A 20,826-nucleotide genomic window follows, 5' to 3' on the forward strand; every position below is an offset into this window, starting at 1 on the left:
AGTGCCATGAGGTAATAGAATAGGAATCTCATTTCATGTTTCTATTATATCTCCAGTTCTTAGGAACAACTAGCAGAAAGGAAGTAGTTTCTTCACAAATATCTTTTAAATATAAACACATGATTATCCTTTCATATGTTCAAATTTTTCTTGGGAACATTCATTAATGGTTAATTTTTCAGACCCTGTCTTAAATACCATCGCAATATTATCACAACCTTGAAAATAGATGTTATTCATTTTACAGAGAAATTATATGTAAATAATTGCTCAAGGCTTACATGATGCACAAAACCATAAGGATTAGCCTTTGTCAGTTGGGATTATTACTATATTAGAATATACTTTTCAGCCTTAGAAAAGATTAATGATATATGTCCAAATACATTCTAAGTAAAATCTCTGCCTCCATATTTGACAAGTACTGCGAACAACATAGGTGAACTTGCTCTACAATAAAGAGGATTTTTTCTGCCTTTGTGACTGTAGACAGGCACTCCATTTCAATATTTTTGAGCTGATCCATTTACTTTCTTTTTTTTATTTTATTTTTTTTTCTATTTACTTTCATGCACGTAGCAAAATCCATTATTTTAAGCTTGTCTCTATTTTAATGGAAACAAGTTCAATATTTTCTATAAAGGTCAAAATACTAAGCACATTATTATCTCTCCAAATTTTTAACAGGCAGGTACAATTCAGATGAGATAAAGAAAAATCTATTTTACAGCTTCCAAAGGAAACACAGTCAAAGTGAAAGGTTTCCTAATACCTGCATTGCCAAAGTTTCTTTAGAGAGGTTTCTGATGGCCTTGTGAACTGGAAGGCATTGAACAGGGTTCTACACCGTCACACGTGACTGTCACTCTGTGCAGGCAGAGGTCTGTGGAATTCTTGGTGCTGACATAGAAAACTTCTCTTAAGATTTTCAAAGAAGTAGCTTCCCTGACCTCTTGTTTCTATGCTGTGTGAAGACCCTTTCTTTGTTTTCACTTTAGATAAAATGATCAGCCAGCCATTTCCTTCATCTCGTGGTTTAGAAAGAACAAGAAGACAGTAGCTATTATGGTCTCCTGTTTATTACTGCTTTCCATCGGTGGATAGTGTTTCTTCATTCAGAACTTCCCTGATGTTACATACATATGTAAACACTCAAAGCAGCAGAAAAGGAAGTAGGATATTCGTGAACGTAAGACCTTTCTCCCCAGCCAGTGTCAAAATATGTAACAGAAGATCCAAGCCATTCTCTCCTTCCACTTTCTGTAAAGTTCATTTACCTTGGGAGAGGGAGGGACAGAGACAAGAGTGAGAGAATAATCAAACCTGACAAAAAGAGATGCGAAATGGTAAAATAAGTGAACCAAAAACTTGATGAGATACCCTAAAATAGGGAGCGATGAGGATTCTGCTGAGTTTGTCAATTTCCTCAAGAAAGAAATGAAGAATGTAATTGAAAGCCTCAGACAGAATTTGGTCAACAAAAAGTCTGGATCATTGGTTCTATTTTCTATAAAACACACAAATAATGAACACAGAGAACCAGATTAAGGACACTACACTCTGCTTGTCTTTACAGGTCACCCTCATAATATATGGGTTTTCTTCTGGGGGATTTCTTCGGATGATAATGTTTATTCCTCATAAAATTTTACATGCACATTATATATAAATATACTTAAGTCAGAACATAAAACTTGATAAATAACCTTAAATGGCTGAATGCCTATAAGATAGGTCTTTTAACTTCATATTATTTAAAAATTATTTACTCATGAATATCACTGAATTTTTTAGTATATAATAAAACCCTGGATATAACTCATAGAACAAACATAAGCCAATGAAAGGTAGAGAAAGACACTCTACCTTGGGAATTGTGGTTTGGGAATGCGGAACCTAAGGCAGGGCATAGGTGAGTTTCTTGTGTTTTCATCTTCATAGATCTCAGCTTTGGAGGTGAAGAAACTGACAAGTCAAACCAACCACAAATGCAGATCAGAAATCCACCAATGAAACCTGTCCTCACTATCCAAAGAATGAGGCAAGGGACAGCCTATCAAGACAAAGTTTTCTCTCTGTATTTTGGCCAAACAGCACACACACACAAACACACACACACACACACACACACACACACACACACACACACACACACATCTAGAGCCTCACTTTCAACCAGGCTAGCAAAGGAGCAGAAAGTGCAGACTTCAGCAACATCATGACAATAGTGTTCAAGCAGGGGGTGGCAGGGGGTGTGGATCAGGACTTTTACCCCTACTGGTGGTGGTAAAGGAGTAGGCAAGAGTAATTTAAAACCACTCTACAGTGTTTCTGCCCACTTGTAAAACTGATGATCATTCCTAGTTTGCATGATGATTGGGAAGATTACAATGTACATTATAAAGAATACCAAGAATAGCAAGCAAAAATTTCAAGGAAAGAAAATACCAAGGAAAGAATACCAAGAAAAGAGCAAAAGAATACCAAAGAGTACCAAGAGCAAAATATACCAAGGAATTGCAGAGAATACCAAGGGAAAAAAGGAAGAATCAAAAAGAGGAGGAAAAGGGTAAAAGAGGACTAAAGACATATCTATGTCTCAAAGATATATACAGAAGCAAAACTTTTTTTCCTTAAATTCAAATTTCTTAATGAAGAAGCAGCAAATAGCATTCATCAATATTTAAAAAAAACTAACCAGACAGATGGTTTTATATCAAAGGTAAAATGCTGGTACATTACTTAAAAATAAATGATATACTATACCACATTGAAAATCTGAGGAAGAAATATCACATGATCAAATCATTTGATACAGAAAATAATTTGAAAAATTTAACCCTCATTAATATTTTTTAAATTTTAGAAAAACAAGAATAGAGAGGAAATTTCTCAACTTAGTAGAAGTCTTCTACAAAAGTCTTATATGTACCAGTGTACTTAGTCATGGAAGATAAACAGACTGGGAAAGAAAGAAAGTCATCTCTCACTGTGCATTCAACATAGTATTGGAAGTTCTAAACATCATAGTAAGGAAAAAAAGACATATATATATATATATATATATATATATAGAAGAAATAAACTACCCCTGTTCCCAGAGGACATGATTGTCTGATAATATTTCCATTGAGTTTATTAAAAAAACCCTGAAAATAAACAAGTGAATTCAGTATGATCTTGCTTTCTGAGGCAGCTCTAGAAGTCCCCTTCCATGAATGTCTTTACAAGATAAGATGAAAAATATGGTGAGTGCTGTTGCCAGCCTCAGCCGGCAGAAAGGCAGTTTGTAGAGACATTACAGTCCTCATCCACCTTATTAACTGGATCTTATTAATGGCAACTTCTGGCTCTTCCCCAAAGTCAAAATGACCATGAAATGTAATGTTCCTAATTGATTCAGGACATCAAGGTAGTCCCAACAGTGCGACTAAAGACACTCATGAAAGAGGACTTCCAGAACTGTTTCAGTGGCAAGAAAAATAGGGTTGGTGTACTCAAAGTGAAGTGGAATATATCTCTATATATTATATATTAAATATATAATAATATATTATATATTATACTGTAATAAATTATATATTAAATACATATAATAATATACTTCTATTATAATAATATATAAATACATTATATATATTACATTATATATATATTGCACTGTAACAGATTGTTTGAATTTAAACATTCATTGTGTTTTGGGATCACACCTTGTATGTAGAAGCATACTATCTTCATGAATCAGAAGATTGAAATCATAAAAATTCTCTCCAAGTTGATATGCATGTTTAGTGTGATAAGAATCAGAATCACAGCAAAGTTTTTGAGATATAGGCAAGATTTTTATAAAATTTATATTTAATGGTAAACAAGCTAGCTGGCTGAAATAAATTTAGAAAAAAAGAGAAAAATTAAATGAGAACATTCACTTAACATAATTTTAAGACTCACTACATATCTATAGTAAAAGCATGCGATACTGGTGCGGAAATAAACACATCAATCAATAAAATAGAATAGAGAATTCTGAAATAACCCTCAATTGATATATATGCCCAACTGACAGTCCCAATATGATAATCCACAATGGATAAATATGCCAAGCTGATTTTTGATAAAAGTGTCGAAACAATTCAATGGAAGAAAAATAGCTTTCAGAGCAAATGGTGCTTGAGCCAGGTGTGGTGGTGCATGCTTGTGATACTAAGCACTCAGGAGGCTGAGGCAGGAAGATCACTGTGAGTTCCAGGCCAGACTGTGCTATAGAGTAAATTCAAGGCCAGCCTGGACGGCATAGCGAGACATCTGTCTTAAAAAAATAAAATAAAATAAAAGACACTGGAGCAAGTAAATATCCACAGTTCAAAATTGTACCTTAATATAATTTTGACACTTTATACAAACTTTGACAAAAACAGGCACAAGTTTAAATGTAAAGTTTAAAGCTATAAAATTGTTATTTTAAAAATTAGAAGGTACTGGGGTATATCTCAGTGATAGAGTGCTTGTCTACCATGCATGAGTATCTAAGTACCTCAACACAATGAAAATAAATAAATTTAATTGAGATTATTTGGGAGCAAAGGGTAGGTGAAGAAAACTTAGACATGACATCAAAAGTACAGTTCATAAAGGGAAAATTAATACATTTGATTTCATCAAAATTAAAACATTTTCTCTGCAACATTTCCTATTAAAAGGATGAAAGTCAAGGCTACTGATTAGGAGAAAGATTTTCTAATCAGATAGATAGATAAAGAAAATTATATAATCAGGTATAGTATTGAAAGTATTCTCAACTGTTTTAAAACTAGTCCGCATCCCAGATGCAGGCAGGTGACTCTCTAGTGTGTGTTAGATAAATGAACTTCCACAGGTTTTGAGGCTGTTGTCTGATTACGTTACACTAATATGCTCAGTGCTGTCCCAGTCCAGCTTGCAAATGCCCTTGCCATAAAATCCAACATTCTCTAAAATAAAACTAGTAGCAAAGGAGGAGACAAGTAAGATTTTAAATGTTTTTAACTTTTTGAGAATTCTTAAGATTTAATGAAAACCACGTGCATGCAATTGTATTTCAGAAGTTTTGAACAATAGCAGCAGATACTGGAATAAAATTTGAAGACTTTGTTGACACTTGCTATTCAACATCTACATCCACATCCCTTTAATAAAATTATGTGATATAATATAAATAATAATATACTGAATAAATATCATTGAGGAGAAATAGTGAACCTAAGTGGCAATTGTAAAAGATGTTCCCCAAATTAGCTATTTTCACGTCAAAATAAAACAGAAATAAGACTGAAGGCCATTGTTACTACTTTAATCTCTGTACTGTACTTCTTAGTAACTAACCACTGCAACTGGTTGACTATTCTTTCAGTACTCTTCCTAACATTGCCAACCTGACTAATACCGAGGTAGACAGTCTGCAGCAGAGCCTTGCAAAATCTTACATTGTACTTCTAGTCCTCTGTCTTCTTCTTACCTTCTATATATTTTCTTCATTTTTAATCTTCCTTTATTATTTTTATTTGTTTAATGATAGCATTATTTCTTCTATTTCCTTATAAAGCTCTCAGATGGAATTGAATCAAAGTCTTTGGTATTTTTATTAGTGGAACAAAATGTTGGCTTGGGAAAGCCATGGATTGGTTCTTATCTTGGAAGTTTAATTCAGTCACCTCTCCTCCCTGTAGTTTTCATGTAGACAATTGGATTTTGTTCAGTGTTATGAAAAATGAAACATTATGTACGTGCTTAGTAACTATAGCTCTGCAATATGGAGGATGTTGGAGGTGGTTGGGATGTGTTGACTGGAGAGACAACCAAAAGTGTTTGGTACAGATCTCTTTCAAACAAATTTATTTAAAGGTATTTAGCATCCTTTAAAAAGAGTGTAGGTTTTGCTGAATCTGTTTCATTTCCCCTGATTTTGGTGTGTTTTGCAGCTGCAGAAGGAATGGTGTGTAACCAGCTGTGTTCTAGCAATGGCTGTTGGGGACCTGGGCCAGACCAGTGCCTGTCCTGCCGCCGGTTCAGCAGAGGACGGATCTGCATAGAGTCTTGTAACCTCTATGATGGGTAAGGCATCACATAAGGCCACCATTGCCTCATGAGCTGTGAAGCATTAATGAGCTCAGATTTTAAAATGGTAAAAAAAGAAATGAGCAAAATTTCAGAATGCATATGCAGGTCGAAGTATTTCAGGAGAGCTCTTATTGCATAAAGATACAACATATAGAATTGTTTTCAGGGGAAATAATTGGTTTTAAATTAGTCCATATACAAATTGAATGAGTTGATATATAAAGACCATTTATACATTTAAAAAATGTTTGCCTAGATAATTCTTGAAAAATTATAGCAATTTATACTTTATCAAAATTTTAAAATATGTAATTCAATTTTCCTTATGTGAAAGATTGTTTTAAGTAATCTTTCCTTCCAGAGGTCATAGTAATCTGGTGGGTTTTTTCTTCTCACACTTTCCTTATACTTTTCATCAATAGTTAAAGCATTAACTTTTTCTTCTTTCCACTCAGGTTGTGTATAGGAAAAGTCCATGTTTCTGTCTTTGACAACTGTTTAGCCCTATAGGAAAACTATGTCTGTAGTTTCTATTTGAAGAGGTTTTTTAAAGTGTTCTACCACTTTCTAGATCACTTGAGCAATATTTTAAGTCAAATGTTTTAAATTCCCTCTGGTACTGCAATAATCATATTGCCAGTAATAAAACCTAGTATGCACCTTACTGCATGGCATTTCATATACTCCTACAGCTACTTTATGGATCACAGTTGCCTTTTTTTAGTGTGGTAATGCATTTTTAGGGGTTTCCCCAAGTCAAGTTTTCTCATATTGATAAACTGAAAGCATTTTGAACAGTTTTGGAAAATATAGTTTTAGAGCTTTTCATTTTATTTCTTCTTGTGCCTCCATAATTGTCTCATTTTGACATCTATTTCCATAATCCCCAATAGCATTGTAGTTTTGTATTTTATATTAGGAGGATAAAAATCCATTTCTTCCAGTTTATAGTAATCTATTTATAACAATTTATAGTAAATTATAGTAATGTTATTGGTATATATTTTCTTTAAAAGATGACCAAAATGAATTCCCTTCAAGAAATTTAAGGGAAAAAATTAAATTTAAAGGCTAAATATAAAGATAGTTTTAAGTAATTTTCCAGGAATATTTCAGCTTGTAATTTTATATGGTATAATTAGCTTGTATATATAACAATGATAGAAAATACACGCCTCTTGTCTCATTGAATTGTTTTCATGCTTGTTCACATAATGAAAGGATGTTTTCTGTATATAAAATACCTCAGGTTAATTATGTTTGTATGTGCAGCAATTGATGTCATTAAAATAAATCATAAATGATTTTGGTTCCATTAAGTAAGTGTTATATTAAAAGTTTAGTAAAGAAAAGAACAGATACTTCACAGAGGAAGAAATACAAATGATCAATAAATATACAAAAAAATATTCAACATCTCTGGCCATTAGATAAATGCAAATTAAAACAAAGATGATAAAAATAAAGCTGAGATTTCATCTTACTCCAGAAAGAGTGGCAATCATTAAAAAAATCAAACAATAACAAATGCTAGCAAGGCTGTGTTCAAAAAGGATTCCTCCTTCACTGTTGGTGGGATTGTAAACTAGTGCAACCATTACAGAAATCAGTATGGAGAACTCTCAAAGAATTTAAATTAGAAATTCCAAATGACCAAGCTATCCCCCTGCTAGGTATCTTCCACAGAGAACTTAAGTCATCATACTATGGTGATACAGGCATACCAATGTTCATAGCAACACAATTCATAGTAGCTAAATCCTGGAAGCAGCCTGTATACTCATCAACAGACAATTGGATGAAGAAAATGTAGTATCTATATATAATTGAATATTATGCACCTATAAAGAATGTCAAATTTGAGACATCTGTGGGGAAATGGATCCACTTGGAAAATATAATGTTGAATGAAATAAACCAGAGAGACAGTTTTGTTTTTGTTTTTGTTTTTTTGGTACTGGGGATCGAACTCAAGTCCTTGAGCTTCTGAGGAAAGCGGTGGAACCACTGAGCTAAATCCCAAACCCCAGATAATCTTAAATACCCTATGTTATCTCTCATTTGAGTGAGGCAAACTACACACAAAGGGAACAGGGATTTAGCTCAGTGGCAGCACGCCTGCTTTGCAAGCACAAGGTCTTGAGTTTGATCCCCAGTACTGGAAAAAAAAAAAGACAAATGAAGAAAATAATAAAGGATGGATAGAAGATGACAAGGAGATGGATCTGTTGCAAAGGGGAAGTGGTCCAAGGGAACAAGGGCAAGGGGTGAGGAGGAGAAGAAGGAGAAATAAGTAGACTAAAGATATGCCATGTACAGGAACCTAATAACCTCACTAAATGTAAACATGGCATGCCATAGCATGAGCTATGATTAATGATATCAGCAAGAATGAAAAATGGGATGGAGAACTGGAGGAAGAGAGATGGCTGGAGGAGGGAAGATGAAGAGGATAAAAACAGCTGTAGTAAGTACATGTAAGCACCCCCCAAATGACTGTCAATTTCATGAACTATGAAGTACTAATAAAATTAAAGAATTTAAAGTTCATCTGTAGTTCTAAAGAAGGAATAGATTTCAGTAATCATTTTATCTAACATCAACATCTTATAAACATAGTGTAATTAAATGTTGGTTAAAATCACATCACTAAAAAATCAAGCCAGCACTAGAACTCAGGACATCTGATTTTCTTCTCTTAATTTTTCAGAATGTCATTTTTTTCTAAAATATTTCAGTGTCAGTGTTGTCAGAAATATGGAACTTATAAATATGTGGATGTATATACTATTCTCTGTCACATTTCTACAAAACAATAAAAGCAAACCAAAAGAAAAAGACAGGTTTCCTAAATAAACAGTGATTACCATACTATATTTTGATATTGGACATTCTTTCCATGTTACATCATTTAATCGAATATGTTAAGTTTTGAAATGTTTAATGTGAACAGTAGAGTAGTAATGGTGCCCAAAAAAACCATAACCATAGGGCTGCCTTGAAAGATAATAAATGTAAATATCTTGTAAATATTGGATTCACTTCTTGCCTGCCTAGTGATGAATTCTCGCCTCTCATCTTGTGCTACATGCTAGCTCCTTTCAAAACTGGTTGGTTAAGGTGAACTTTGAAGAAGAGTGACCCTAACTTCGTTGTTTATGTCCAAACTTTAACAAAACTCTAATCATTCTAAACTTGGCTTTCGTTTCTTTTCTTCTTTTTTTTCCCTTTCTTTTGTTCTTGAGATGAGATTTGGCTATTTGACCCTAGCTGGCCTTGAACACTTTGGCTCAACTGATCCTCTTCCCTCAGTTTCCTGAGCAGCAGGAAGTACATGCTGATGCCACTTGACCAACTAAAGTCAGTTTCCTATATAAAAAGCAGGGATAGTAAGGGTGACAAATTCATAGGATAGTTGTGATTATCAAATGAGAAAATGCGGTAAAGTGCTTGTTAAAGTTCCTGCCATGAATTTTATCATTATTTCCATTTTCTCTATGAATTGCAGCTGATTAAATATTTAAGTAAAATAGTCATCTTGAAAACTGCTAAAAGTAGTCAAATACAAAAACACATTTAACAAATTTAAGAGAGTCTATCTTATCCATCTATCTTTCTATCTGGAAACTAGAAAAGAAAAAATCCCCAAAATAGGACTTTTTGAAGGAGAAAAATTTAATCAATTTCTGGCCGATTATAATTCAAATCCAGATCATATAAGTCACTGTACTTTAGAAAGTCTTAACTTGGATGCATAATCAATCAAAATGAAGAGAAAGATAATTGCAATGAAACTTTAAAACTTTTTATACCTGGCAACTCTTCTGAAATGTTAAGATCAACACAGAAACATCAAAGAGCATTTAACAGTCTAAAATCTTTTTTTCTTTTTTCCATACTGGAGATGGAACTCAGGACCTTGAGCTTGCAAGGCAGGCACAGCACTACTGATCTAAATCCCTGGCCCCTAGTCTAAAATCTTTATAGGCATTTTGATATTTAAGAGTCACAACCTCTCAATGCAACATTATTTTCTCTTTTTATTGAGTGTTTATAAGTGTTGTTGCTAGAATTTAAATTTTGGGAGGACTAGATGCCACAGTATTCACTCTTAGTTATAGAATTGGGCAATCTAACTTGTGCACTACAGCATTAAAAAAATTAAAAGAAACAAAACAGTATACAAATATGATACTCAGAAGAATGTCATTTGTTAGATCAGATTTCAATGAAAGGAGAACTGTGACAAATTCAGAGTAGTGTCACTAGCAGACAGAGAAGAAAGAGCAATGATGGAGACAGTGAGAATAAAGGGCAGAAGATTTAAGAAGGGCAGCAAAAAGGAACTTTTATGAAAGCAGGAAGAAAGAGAGCCAGAAGCTAGATACTCGGAAATCTGTGGATGACAACAAGTGGTGTCTGTATTTTCATGTCAGGCATTTACTCCTCAACTGCATGGATGGAGAAGTGGGTTTTGAAAAAAGAGTAAGAAAAACCTAAGCAATATTTTAGGACCAAAAATATTATGGCCTTCTTTTAGTAGTATAACTCTTTCATGGCCCAAGAAACTACAAACAAAAACCAGTAAATAGCTGAAGATCACAGACTGCTGTCATAAAATTTGATTAAAGTCATTGTTCTTGATTCTCTACAATTTCACTACCCTCTCATACCAGGTCTTTGTGAAAGTTATATTCCGAAGGCATGCCATAGATAACTTTATATCACTCGTGTCAATGTGGCATATAAAGGAAAGTCTGTTCTTCTAATTAAGATTTTAAACTTTAAAAAATTCATAAGAGGTTTTATCTATGACAGCTAATGGCTCACATTAAAAATGCAAAAGTCATGCAACTAAATATGTGGCTTTCACATTTATGCTATTCATTTGGAAGGCTAAACTTAATTATTTTGCCTTGGAATAAGTATAGCCTCAATTTAACCAATAGAAAACATAGTTTAACTTTTGGTCTTCTATCCTAATTAAAGCTTTTCATCTTCAAATGAAAAAAAAAACCAACTCTTCACTCTAGGGCAAGTATATTTGATTTTATCACATAATTAATCCATAATTGCTGTATTTGTAATGTTATTGGTTTGGAAAGGTAGTGCAGAATATAAAGAAAAACATTAATAAATTAATTAAAATTATAAACACCTAGTCAAATTTTGTTAATGATTCCTATATGATATTTTATATAGTCTTTACACAGTACCCCATCTTCTTGTATATTAATGGAAATGAAGTGGTTTAAATATAAGGTAGACGATTTATATCCAGTTATTGAAAGAAAAATTATAGCAGACTTTGACTAAAAATTTTTGGTGCTGATAACATTGTAATACACACACAGAAAAATGTAAGGGTATGGGAAGTACTGACCATCATGCCAGGAGATTTTAATTGTACAGTTTTAGGATGTAGCCATCAGGGTTTTTTTTTAGTTTTATACCATATAGAATTACTTCAGAAAGAATTTAGACTAAAGAAATGTTATGATACTAGATCAATATATATAAGAAAATAAAATCTACCATAAAAAGATATGTTCTCTAATTCTCTGAGGCAGATATTTTAAAAGAAGAAAAGAAATCAAAGTGTGTATTGAAGTTCCAACAAAAATAAATTGAAGAGACTTGGGATTTGAAGGACAAGGATAGGGAACATTCGTGTAGCTTAGCAATAAGAAAAATACAATTGTAGTTTCAGAGTTTAGAAATTAAAGCTTTAGCAAACATTAAAATCTTACACGGAGACAAACAGACACAGCCTTATTCAAAAGGTAAAATGATTCTGCTGTATCATCAGAAAAGTCACACTTACGTTTTTGTTTTTGGTTTTGTTTTCAAAGAGGGGCAGAATATCTCACAGGAGAGAGGTTTCCAGAATGAGTCTGTCATCCATCTCAGTGGAGGGCAAGGAGAGCCATCTGGCTGCCATTTATCTTTTCTCCTAATGGAAAACTTACTCCTTAATGTACAGGAAAATGTTTCTGATGCTCCTGGTGCATAGAGAAACAAACTCAAGAATTTACTCTGCCAGTAGGACTTTCAGCAGATGTTCCTTCATTTGTTAAGTTGACAGCTTGTTTGCTTTCACTACCTCACGCAGCTGTATTTTCACAGTGAACTTCGGGAGTTCGAGAATGGCTCTGTCTGCGTGGAGTGTGACTCCCAGTGTGAGAAGATGGAAGAGGGCCTCCTCACGTGCCATGGGCCAGTAAGTGTGGACTCTTCTGTGGGTGTGTCACCTTATTTAGTCCCCTGTATGATGCTGTCATAGCACCATCTTAGTATATACCCATCTGTTCAGTAGGTATTTATAGGATACTATTGGGAAACATGTTTAATATTCTAAACTTGAGAAGCTTGTAGTTTAGTGGTTGAGATATAATATTTGATAGAATATTTTCAAATATTTCAAGTCACAAATATCTGTTTCCCAAATAATATATTTATACAGAAGTATAAAACATGAAGTTGTCTTGGATGACAGCATATTGTTGAAAAGAAAGATGTAAAATTAGGTGTAAAATTAGGTGTGTTATTAGGATAATAAATATGTATAAGTTGTTATAGGAAGGCAAATGAAGGAGAAACTAACTTTATCTTTGTTAGATAGATGATGGGAACAAGAAAGAAAGTGACAGGAAACTAGTGCTTGAGCTATGCTTTGAAGAATTTGGAAAGAGGAAACATTTAGAAATATGCATATGTGAAAGTTCATGTTATATTTGAGAAAAATGAGAACAGATACTTATCTTCATTTAACCACTTCCTATTAGGGAACTGTGAAAGAAGAATATAAGTATTCATGAGCTAAAATCTAAAGCAATATAATATGTCAGAAGAATTGAAAAATCCAAGAAGAACCAGTAGGATCAAGAAAGCCTTGTGGACAAGTTGCCACATATAATTTGAAGTTATCCTTAGAGAGAAAAATCATTCGTACTTTTTAGATCTCTCTTTGGATTCCATCATCTGAGCTTTTCCTTGATAATAAGATCAATATCCGTTTGTTGTTCCACAATATCATATTCATCCATCTTTAAAAAAATTTCCAGTTTGCCAGTTACTACACCATTTTGCAGTAGATAATGTGGGGCCCAACATTTGGGTACAGGCAGGAACTCAACATCGCACCGTAAGACTTCATTTAAAATAGAAATAACGTTAATTTTTATACCAGAGTGCTTATTCAGCAGTTAATTAGCTCAGAAGAAAATATCATTGAACCCTCCAAACTTCTGTTAGCTGTTGAGCCCTCCAACTTCTGAGCTGTTCTGGACATTCATCTAAAAAAGATGTGGAAAACTGGAAAAGTTCAAACTACCATAGGATGATTATGAAAAATCAGACCTCTGAGAAAAAGAAATAATGGTATTTGACCTGAAGAACCAAAGTCTAAAGGCAATTTATGTGTGATGATTGCAAGTAAGTACACAGGCCACATCCAGCTATTCTCTTTCATTGTGATCAGCAACAGATAGGACGATTATCTGAAGCATGAGGAATGTGAGTTCATGAAGAGCACTGTCATGACCAAGGAAGTAAATTTCATAATTGGTTGTTAAAGCAAATTGAAATAGCAATATGAGTTCCTGTAAAAGTAATATATTAGGTAACTTTCTTTTGATTGCCACAGAATAAGATCTCTTCCAGAAAGTCTGAAACTTTGACAATAAACAAGGAATATAATCAAGAATTTGACCATCTTTGAACAAAGCTGAGAATCACATTTCTCTAAATCTAGTCAGTGTATACTGGGCACTGGTTTATAAAAATGTTTTTTAAAAAAATTTGGAGCAACTGCCAAAATTGCTTAAAATTTAATTTGTGACTCCTTATTGGGTGCTGCTTGTAGTCTAACTGATACTTCCCATTTATTTCTTATTACTGTTACCTACCTTCTTTTTTTTCTTGACACATAATAAATTTTTCTTTCCTTTTCCCTTTTATTTTGAACAAAACACTAGAAAACATGTAAAGCTTTTACTCATCAAATATTTTTCAACACCTACTTTAAATTAGGCTTTGTTAGCTTACCTATTGTTGAGTTTTTATATATCAACAGAATCAAAAATTAATGTTCAAAAATATTTATCAATAGGGAAAAAATAAGAACCAAGATATATCACGTAAAGGTACAAATTCCCAATGATGAATGTCATCATATTGTATACCTAAAATGTACCAATAGACTTAATAAAAAAAAATAACATTTATCAAAACTCACTACAGAGACATTCGTTATATATTTTATTTTTTCAAATTAGTCTTTTCTCTATTCCATTTTGTATATTGAAAATGAATTCATTATTGTATGTTGAACTTCCTTGCAATTGCTACTTTTCAAGAAAATAAAATATTCCTAGATACTAATACTTTTAGCTCCATTAATCATCTATATAAAAATAATCAGCTTATGACTAATTTAAATATATTCATTAATACATCTTTTTTTTCTAGTCTAATTTCACGAGGAACATTCATTGTATGATAATTAAACGTTAGCTAGGAAAGTCCTCAATAACACCTCTTTAATACAACTACTCTAGTTTTCATGAATGAAAATGTTCAATGATCCCTTTACCTACTAAATTCAGAATTATTATGATCAGAATAAATCATATTCATGAGTTAATACAAATTGTTTTTTGTGTGCTAGTTCTTAACACTGACTCTCTTCATCTACATTTTCTTTCCTTGTCTTTAGGTGTTTTTCTCATGCCAGAATAATCTGAGAAAAAAATCTAAGAATTACAAAATGAATTGTTCATTGTCTATGAAACCATAATCCAGCACCCAGTCTTAGAGTGCTTGCTGACTGTCACATGCTATTTCTACTCCTTATGCTGCTTCTTGTACAAAATTACACTATTGAATAACCCAATAACCAGTTTCACAGAATTAATGTGTATATTTTTACAGTTGATTTGTTTATTAATGTATTCCTCAAAGGGATTAGGACAGTTTATACAAAATAAATATTAGAAAACCAAAAGTTAATGCTCTGGCAGTTTTCAAAGTGTTGGATAATTAAGAGGGAGTGAAGAATAAGTTTATAATGGACACATTTTGTTCTATAATGGCAGCATTGGTTGGTCCAAATAAATAAGATTACTACCAGCACTAAAACTATGGATTGATATGTCCAGAGTTTAGAGAAGACAGTGAGTCAAAAGGATGGAAAGTTCAGTAAAGCTAGATTGGACATCTGTGGAAACTAATAGCACACAATCAAGGAAATCTAAGTAGGTGATCAGTGAGCCTTGAAATGCTAAACAGGTCAGAACTCAGTATCTTTTAGAAAAGCTGCCAAGGCTGAGCTCAAATAATGGTGCAAATTTGGCTCTCACTAGGGGGTTGCTTGCTTTCAGCTTTCAGAAAAAGGTTTTTGCTTTTTTCTGGGTCTACATGTTGATTATCTCAATTGGGACAGAAGTGGTATAGTATGCCAAGTCACAGGCATGTATCATTTAGAATACCCAAGAGTTTCTGGAAGCTTCTCCAGGAGAATGACATTGTGAGGAAACAGAGGAAGAAGTCAAACTAATTGGAAATCCCTTTCCTGTTCTTATGGTTTATTTTTTCAAGTCATATTTAACTTGTCAGTGTTTCTCTAATAATAATAACATATATATGTATATATAAAATATAAAGAAATTGAATGAATGATGATTAGAAAGTGACTCCAAACAAATCAGTAAATCAGTAGGACATGGAGTTATGGTTAGACTATAGAAGTTCTGACTCTGAGTTTCTCACACTTACAATTTCACTTTGATCTCCTAGGCGTTAGTGTCTTTAGTGTGACAAGAATCAAGTGTTTTGTGGGCATGTGACAGCTACATGTCAAAAGGAATGGTTTTAGTCTATGTAAATATGACAGAAGTCTAGGATAATCTTGAGAGGACTAGATTTGAAATAAAAGAAGGCCTTTTCATTTTTATCTTTATCTATCTGTGCTTGGTTCTTTCAATTTAATTAAATTGCTTTATTTTTACATTTTTATCCATTCTGTGTTACTTATTCCTGTACAGTTTTATTGAAAAAGGTAAAGAAAGAAATGTGAGAGGAAGGAAAAGTAAGGGAAATCAAAGTTACAAGAGACCAAAACAACGCTGCAAAGGGAGGAATCAAAGAGAAGAGACGGGGCAGGGACTGATTTTTAAAATATAATTTCACACAAGCTAAAATAGGTGAATAACTGTTGTACTGCCATAATAAATAACCCTCTTATTGCAATAGCTCTCAGAAAAAGATGTTTTTGCCCTTCTTATTGGAAATGTTTGAAAGTTTCCTTCTCCCTGTGAGGTCCCAGCATTTTGGGATGCACTGAATTCATGGCATCCTCTCTTTCTTTCCTTCTTTCTTGCTTTCTTGCTTTCATTTTCAGTGGTGGGTATTGAACTCAAGGCCTTTGAACTGAACCACATTCCAGTTCTTCTTGTTTTTTTTTTTTTATTTTGAAACAGAGTCTTGCTAAGTCACAAAGTTGTCAAGGATGGGCTCGAGCTAGTGATCCTCTGCCTCGGCTTCCCAGAGGGCTTATTATTGGCATATGCCAGGATGGCCCCGTTTCACCTTCATTTTCTATTATTACCTTGATCATAGCATTACTACAGCTGGCTTCTGAAACACTTTGGAAATATCTGACAAAAGAGTAAAGCTTGGACACACAGATTTTTAAGTGTCTTTTATGGTAATGAAATGGGAAATTGATCTATTTTGTTTAGTTAGAGATATATCTGGATGTCTTTTAGGGTTAAGGTTAGGATATTTGACTTTGTATCATTATTAAAAAATCAAATAATTGAGAGGCTTAAATAAAGAAAAACAAAAATGACTTATTACCACAAAATATACTTAAATTTAAATATATTTGGTTTCACAGACTTTTTTACATTTTCTAAATTTGTCTGGAAATTTTTCACATCACAAGAATTTAATAGAAAAATAATTGCTAATTCAGATTCTAACTGCTAATTTACTCATAGTAAGTTTTCTTCTGTGTTCTGCAAAAGCCTGTCTCATCTTGTACAATAAGTCATGCCACTGAGCATACCTGCACAGTAAATGATTTTTTGTAAAATAGACGGTATTATGTGCCTAAGTACCCATGAGCAGGTGTTAGAATTGGAAGCATGTGAAGTATTCTTTTGGGGGAGAAATTTTAAAAATACCATTAGTGAACTCTTCAGGTAGAGTAGGGATTAGATTTCATAGGCTAATTTTTAAAGTTTTTAGCTCTAAGCCTTGCATCAGAATATTAAAATAGACAGCTGGGTGATTATACCTCAAGTAGTCTCAGGCTTTTTTAGTTTCTTCTTTGTTTCCTTTTCTTCTTTACACCACTATTCTTAATTAGGAACTTCCCTTTTTCAATTTTGAAATAGTCTATTTTGCTTCCTGGTGCTGGCTATCACCAACTTGTCATTTCTGGCTGATTTTAGGTTAACATTATATAGGAATAGAAACCACTCCTAAGAAATGACCTGAACTCCTGGTCTGTACATTGTGTTAACACTTAGCTCCAAAATTCAATGTTTTTAAATAGCAAACTTAATATACTTATTTCTCTCTATTCATATTGTACCCTATTTATCTCAGTTGTCTTCAGTGGGATTTGGTAAAATTGATGAACTCTGTAGACATAGCTGGATGATGGGAGAAGTGCCAGGGAGGAGTGATCAAAGAGTTTCTGTGGTCTTAAAATCCTGAGACAATGTAGTGTTAAAAAAGAATTATAGAAAGTAATATTTAAAGTAGGTGAATATGAAAATATGAGGCCTTCATACGTAAACTAACATCTGGATCAAAATATTGTCAAGTTTCTTTGATCTGAGGATATGTTACTCATCATTTCTTGGGTGTTTACTAGCAACTGCACCAGATATAAACAATTTTTATTTTGCAAAATTCTTAGTTATTTCACATTAGTTTTAAAAGATTAATGTTGTTGGGACTTTTAAATAAATCTTTATATTATTGTTGCTTATTAACTTTACATTAAAACATAAATGTATATTGTACATATATAAAGCAAGTCAATTACATTTAAATTTGTCATGCTCATATTTATATCATCTTCATCCTTTGATAAGTTTCTCCATGTACACTCATTGTTCTAGAATTTTTGACATTTTCTTATTAGAACATGCATTTATAGGTCCCTCAGCAATGTTCTATGGCTTACTTAAATTCATATTAATAGATATGATATGAATTTTGGCATATTTTTGAAGAATTACTTAGAAATTACTTTTATATACCCAAACTGCCTAATTCTTAATAATTCATCCTGGTAAATTTTAAGATCTATTTTTCAACAAAAGCCACGGTATAACCAAAGTAAAATTTACACCCCACTCACATAAAATATAATGTTGTCTAATTTCTGTTGTATCTCTTTTTCATTAACTACTTAGTAAGAGTATTCCCTATTCCCAATGATGGTGATGAAGCACCTCCCATGGAATAATGTGTTAATACCAAATATTGTTCTATTATCATATCACCAGGAATGAATAACAAGACAATACTGACCTCCTTTTGATAAAGTCATTGAACAATTCTGCTAATCAAATTCAGTCATGCTAGAGGCACAATATGGAAATCAATTGATCTGGGAACTGCTAATTTCCAAAAGGAAAATATTGCAAGAACCTTACTTCGCATGCACCCAGGGTTTCAAAACTGAATGTCAGGGCTCTTAGTGCTAATTTTACTACAATAGTTTTCTCTACATTTTTATTTCTGAAAGTGTTCTCCCTAGAGGACAATTTCTTTACCACTCACTGAAGTCTCAGTAACTGAACACATGAATTCTTTCAGAGGGAAACAGTTTTTTCTCAATTTTCTTTTTCACATTTCAGGGACCTGACAACTGCACAAAGTGCTCTCATTTTAAAGATGGCCCAAACTGTGTGGAAAAGTGTCCAGACGGCTTACAGGGGGCAAACAGCTTCATTTTCAAGTATGCGGATCAGGATCGGGAGTGCCATCCCTGCCACCCAAACTGCACCCAAGGGTAAGTGTCCTTGCGGGTCAAGAGCTCAGCCTTCGGTGTGTTGCCAGTCAACGGGTGCATGTGTGTGTGTGTCTTCATCTCTGAGATAGTCCCCTACATTCAGAATAGTCTTACAAAACTCTATTCATTTTTGTATTTCATACTTAAAGAGAAATTTAAGAGGATCAACATTTTACTTCCTAAAACATTTCTATTTCCATTTACCAATAACCATTCTATTGACACCTTCATAAAGCTAATGTCAAGTGTACTCTGGATTCAGTATAGAAACTCTTCTAAATTTTACAATAGATTCAGACAAGAAAGTAATCAAATTTTTGAGGTTTGTGGTATTAAATGTTTAACAGGTTTTCTTTTTTTTTTCTTGTCACAGTCAAAAAGTAAGGATATCTCTCTTGGATATACATTGTTAGATTATTTGAACAAAATATGAGTGAATATCATGATGACAGGGAAAAGGAATAACTTAGTGATATGTACATTCATAAAATAATACATTTTGTAAAATTAATTTTTGCATGTTTTTCTCAAACACAATTTTTTTAACTGTAGTGGGATCATTCAAAGATTGGCACACATTTTTCTATCTTTCAAAAGGATGTGTTATGCAATGTATACTAATTAGATTACCTACTATATTGATAAGAGTTAAATAATGAAGAAAAAAAGAACAAAAGCACTGAAGTTACAAGAAATAATATTACTTATTTCTCAAATTCCAAGAACTATTTCTTTAAAGAAATCAAATTTATCTTAGTCTGGATTATTCTTTCCTTTTTTCCAGAAGGTTTCACATAAACTATTCTTCTGTCCACAAAGCTGTTTCTGCATTTTGAGTTCCCACATGCATGTGCGCAGGCGCACACACACACACACACATACACACACATATGTTCCTATGCACACTTGTTGAAAAATCATTTGAGTACTTTGTATCTGGCAAGAGGTATGAGGGTCCATAAAGAGATTTTCTGCCAGATTAAGGGATACCTGTTAGAGGTTATTGAAGAAGTTAAGCAAGCGAGATCATTTTCTGCCAAGAAAATATCAATTTGCAGAAGCCGCTACAATTTCCTACAGGTCAAGAAATCAGTTTAAGCCACTCTGTGAAGTAGCAGACTCTCAGAAGGTAAAGTAATATACTGCTATTCAAATTTAAATTCACCTTCCAAGACCTGACTGCCAACTCTTTGGTTTGTACATAAACACATAGCTGGAGGAGGATGAAATAGTCACATAGACACTTTGCTTCACAGAAGCTAGAAGTAATAAACTGCCCCCCTTGTGGGTTTTTGGCACACTTGAGTTGAAAAATATTTCATGAAAAAAACAACTGGTACTGTTGAAACAGAAGGAGTCAGCAACAGAAAGAGAAAAGTTTGCCTGCTAAAATCATCCACGAGAGGGTTTTATTGTTTTGCAGCTAAAATTAAACCACTAAATTATTCAATATAATGTTGATGTCAACAGCTGTTGCCATTCAAAATGAGACCTTTTGCTGTTTTTGCAAATCTAATTACAATGAAGCCATTAGGGAAATGAAAGTGAGATCACACAGCCATCCTCTGGATATGTGGCTGGCATGTCTTCCTCTCTGCCCTTTTAAATCATGATTATATAATTAAAAAAAAGTGTGAAGGAAAGAGAAGTAGGGAGGAATGGAAAAGGATCAAATTACCATAGTAACAACATTTGGT

At 33.2% G+C, this 20,826-nt stretch overlaps 1 protein-coding gene across 5 annotated transcripts in view; it reads left to right on the plus strand.

Annotated features, from left to right (window-relative positions):
* The window catches only part of Erbb4 (erb-b2 receptor tyrosine kinase 4), a 1,128,010-nt gene that overhangs the window by 835,792 nt on the left and 271,392 nt on the right, over window positions 1-20,826 (plus strand). For all 5 annotated transcript variants that reach the window (XM_004851107.3, XM_004851109.3, XM_013074521.3 and 2 more), the window contains exons 13-15: window positions 5,958-6,090; window positions 12,223-12,316; window positions 18,975-19,129. In XM_004851107.3, coding sequence (XP_004851164.1) covers window positions 5,958-6,090; window positions 12,223-12,316; window positions 18,975-19,129 — 382 coding nt within the window. The remainder of the gene's footprint in view (window positions 1-5,957; window positions 6,091-12,222; window positions 12,317-18,974; window positions 19,130-20,826) is intronic.

The sequence above is a fragment of the Heterocephalus glaber genome, unplaced genomic scaffold (genome assembly GCF_053883595.1).
Source record: "Heterocephalus glaber isolate CG9 unplaced genomic scaffold, H.glaber_assembly_v1.0 deba00000621, whole genome shotgun sequence".
Classification (NCBI taxonomy): Eukaryota; Metazoa; Chordata; class Mammalia; order Rodentia; family Bathyergidae; genus Heterocephalus; species Heterocephalus glaber.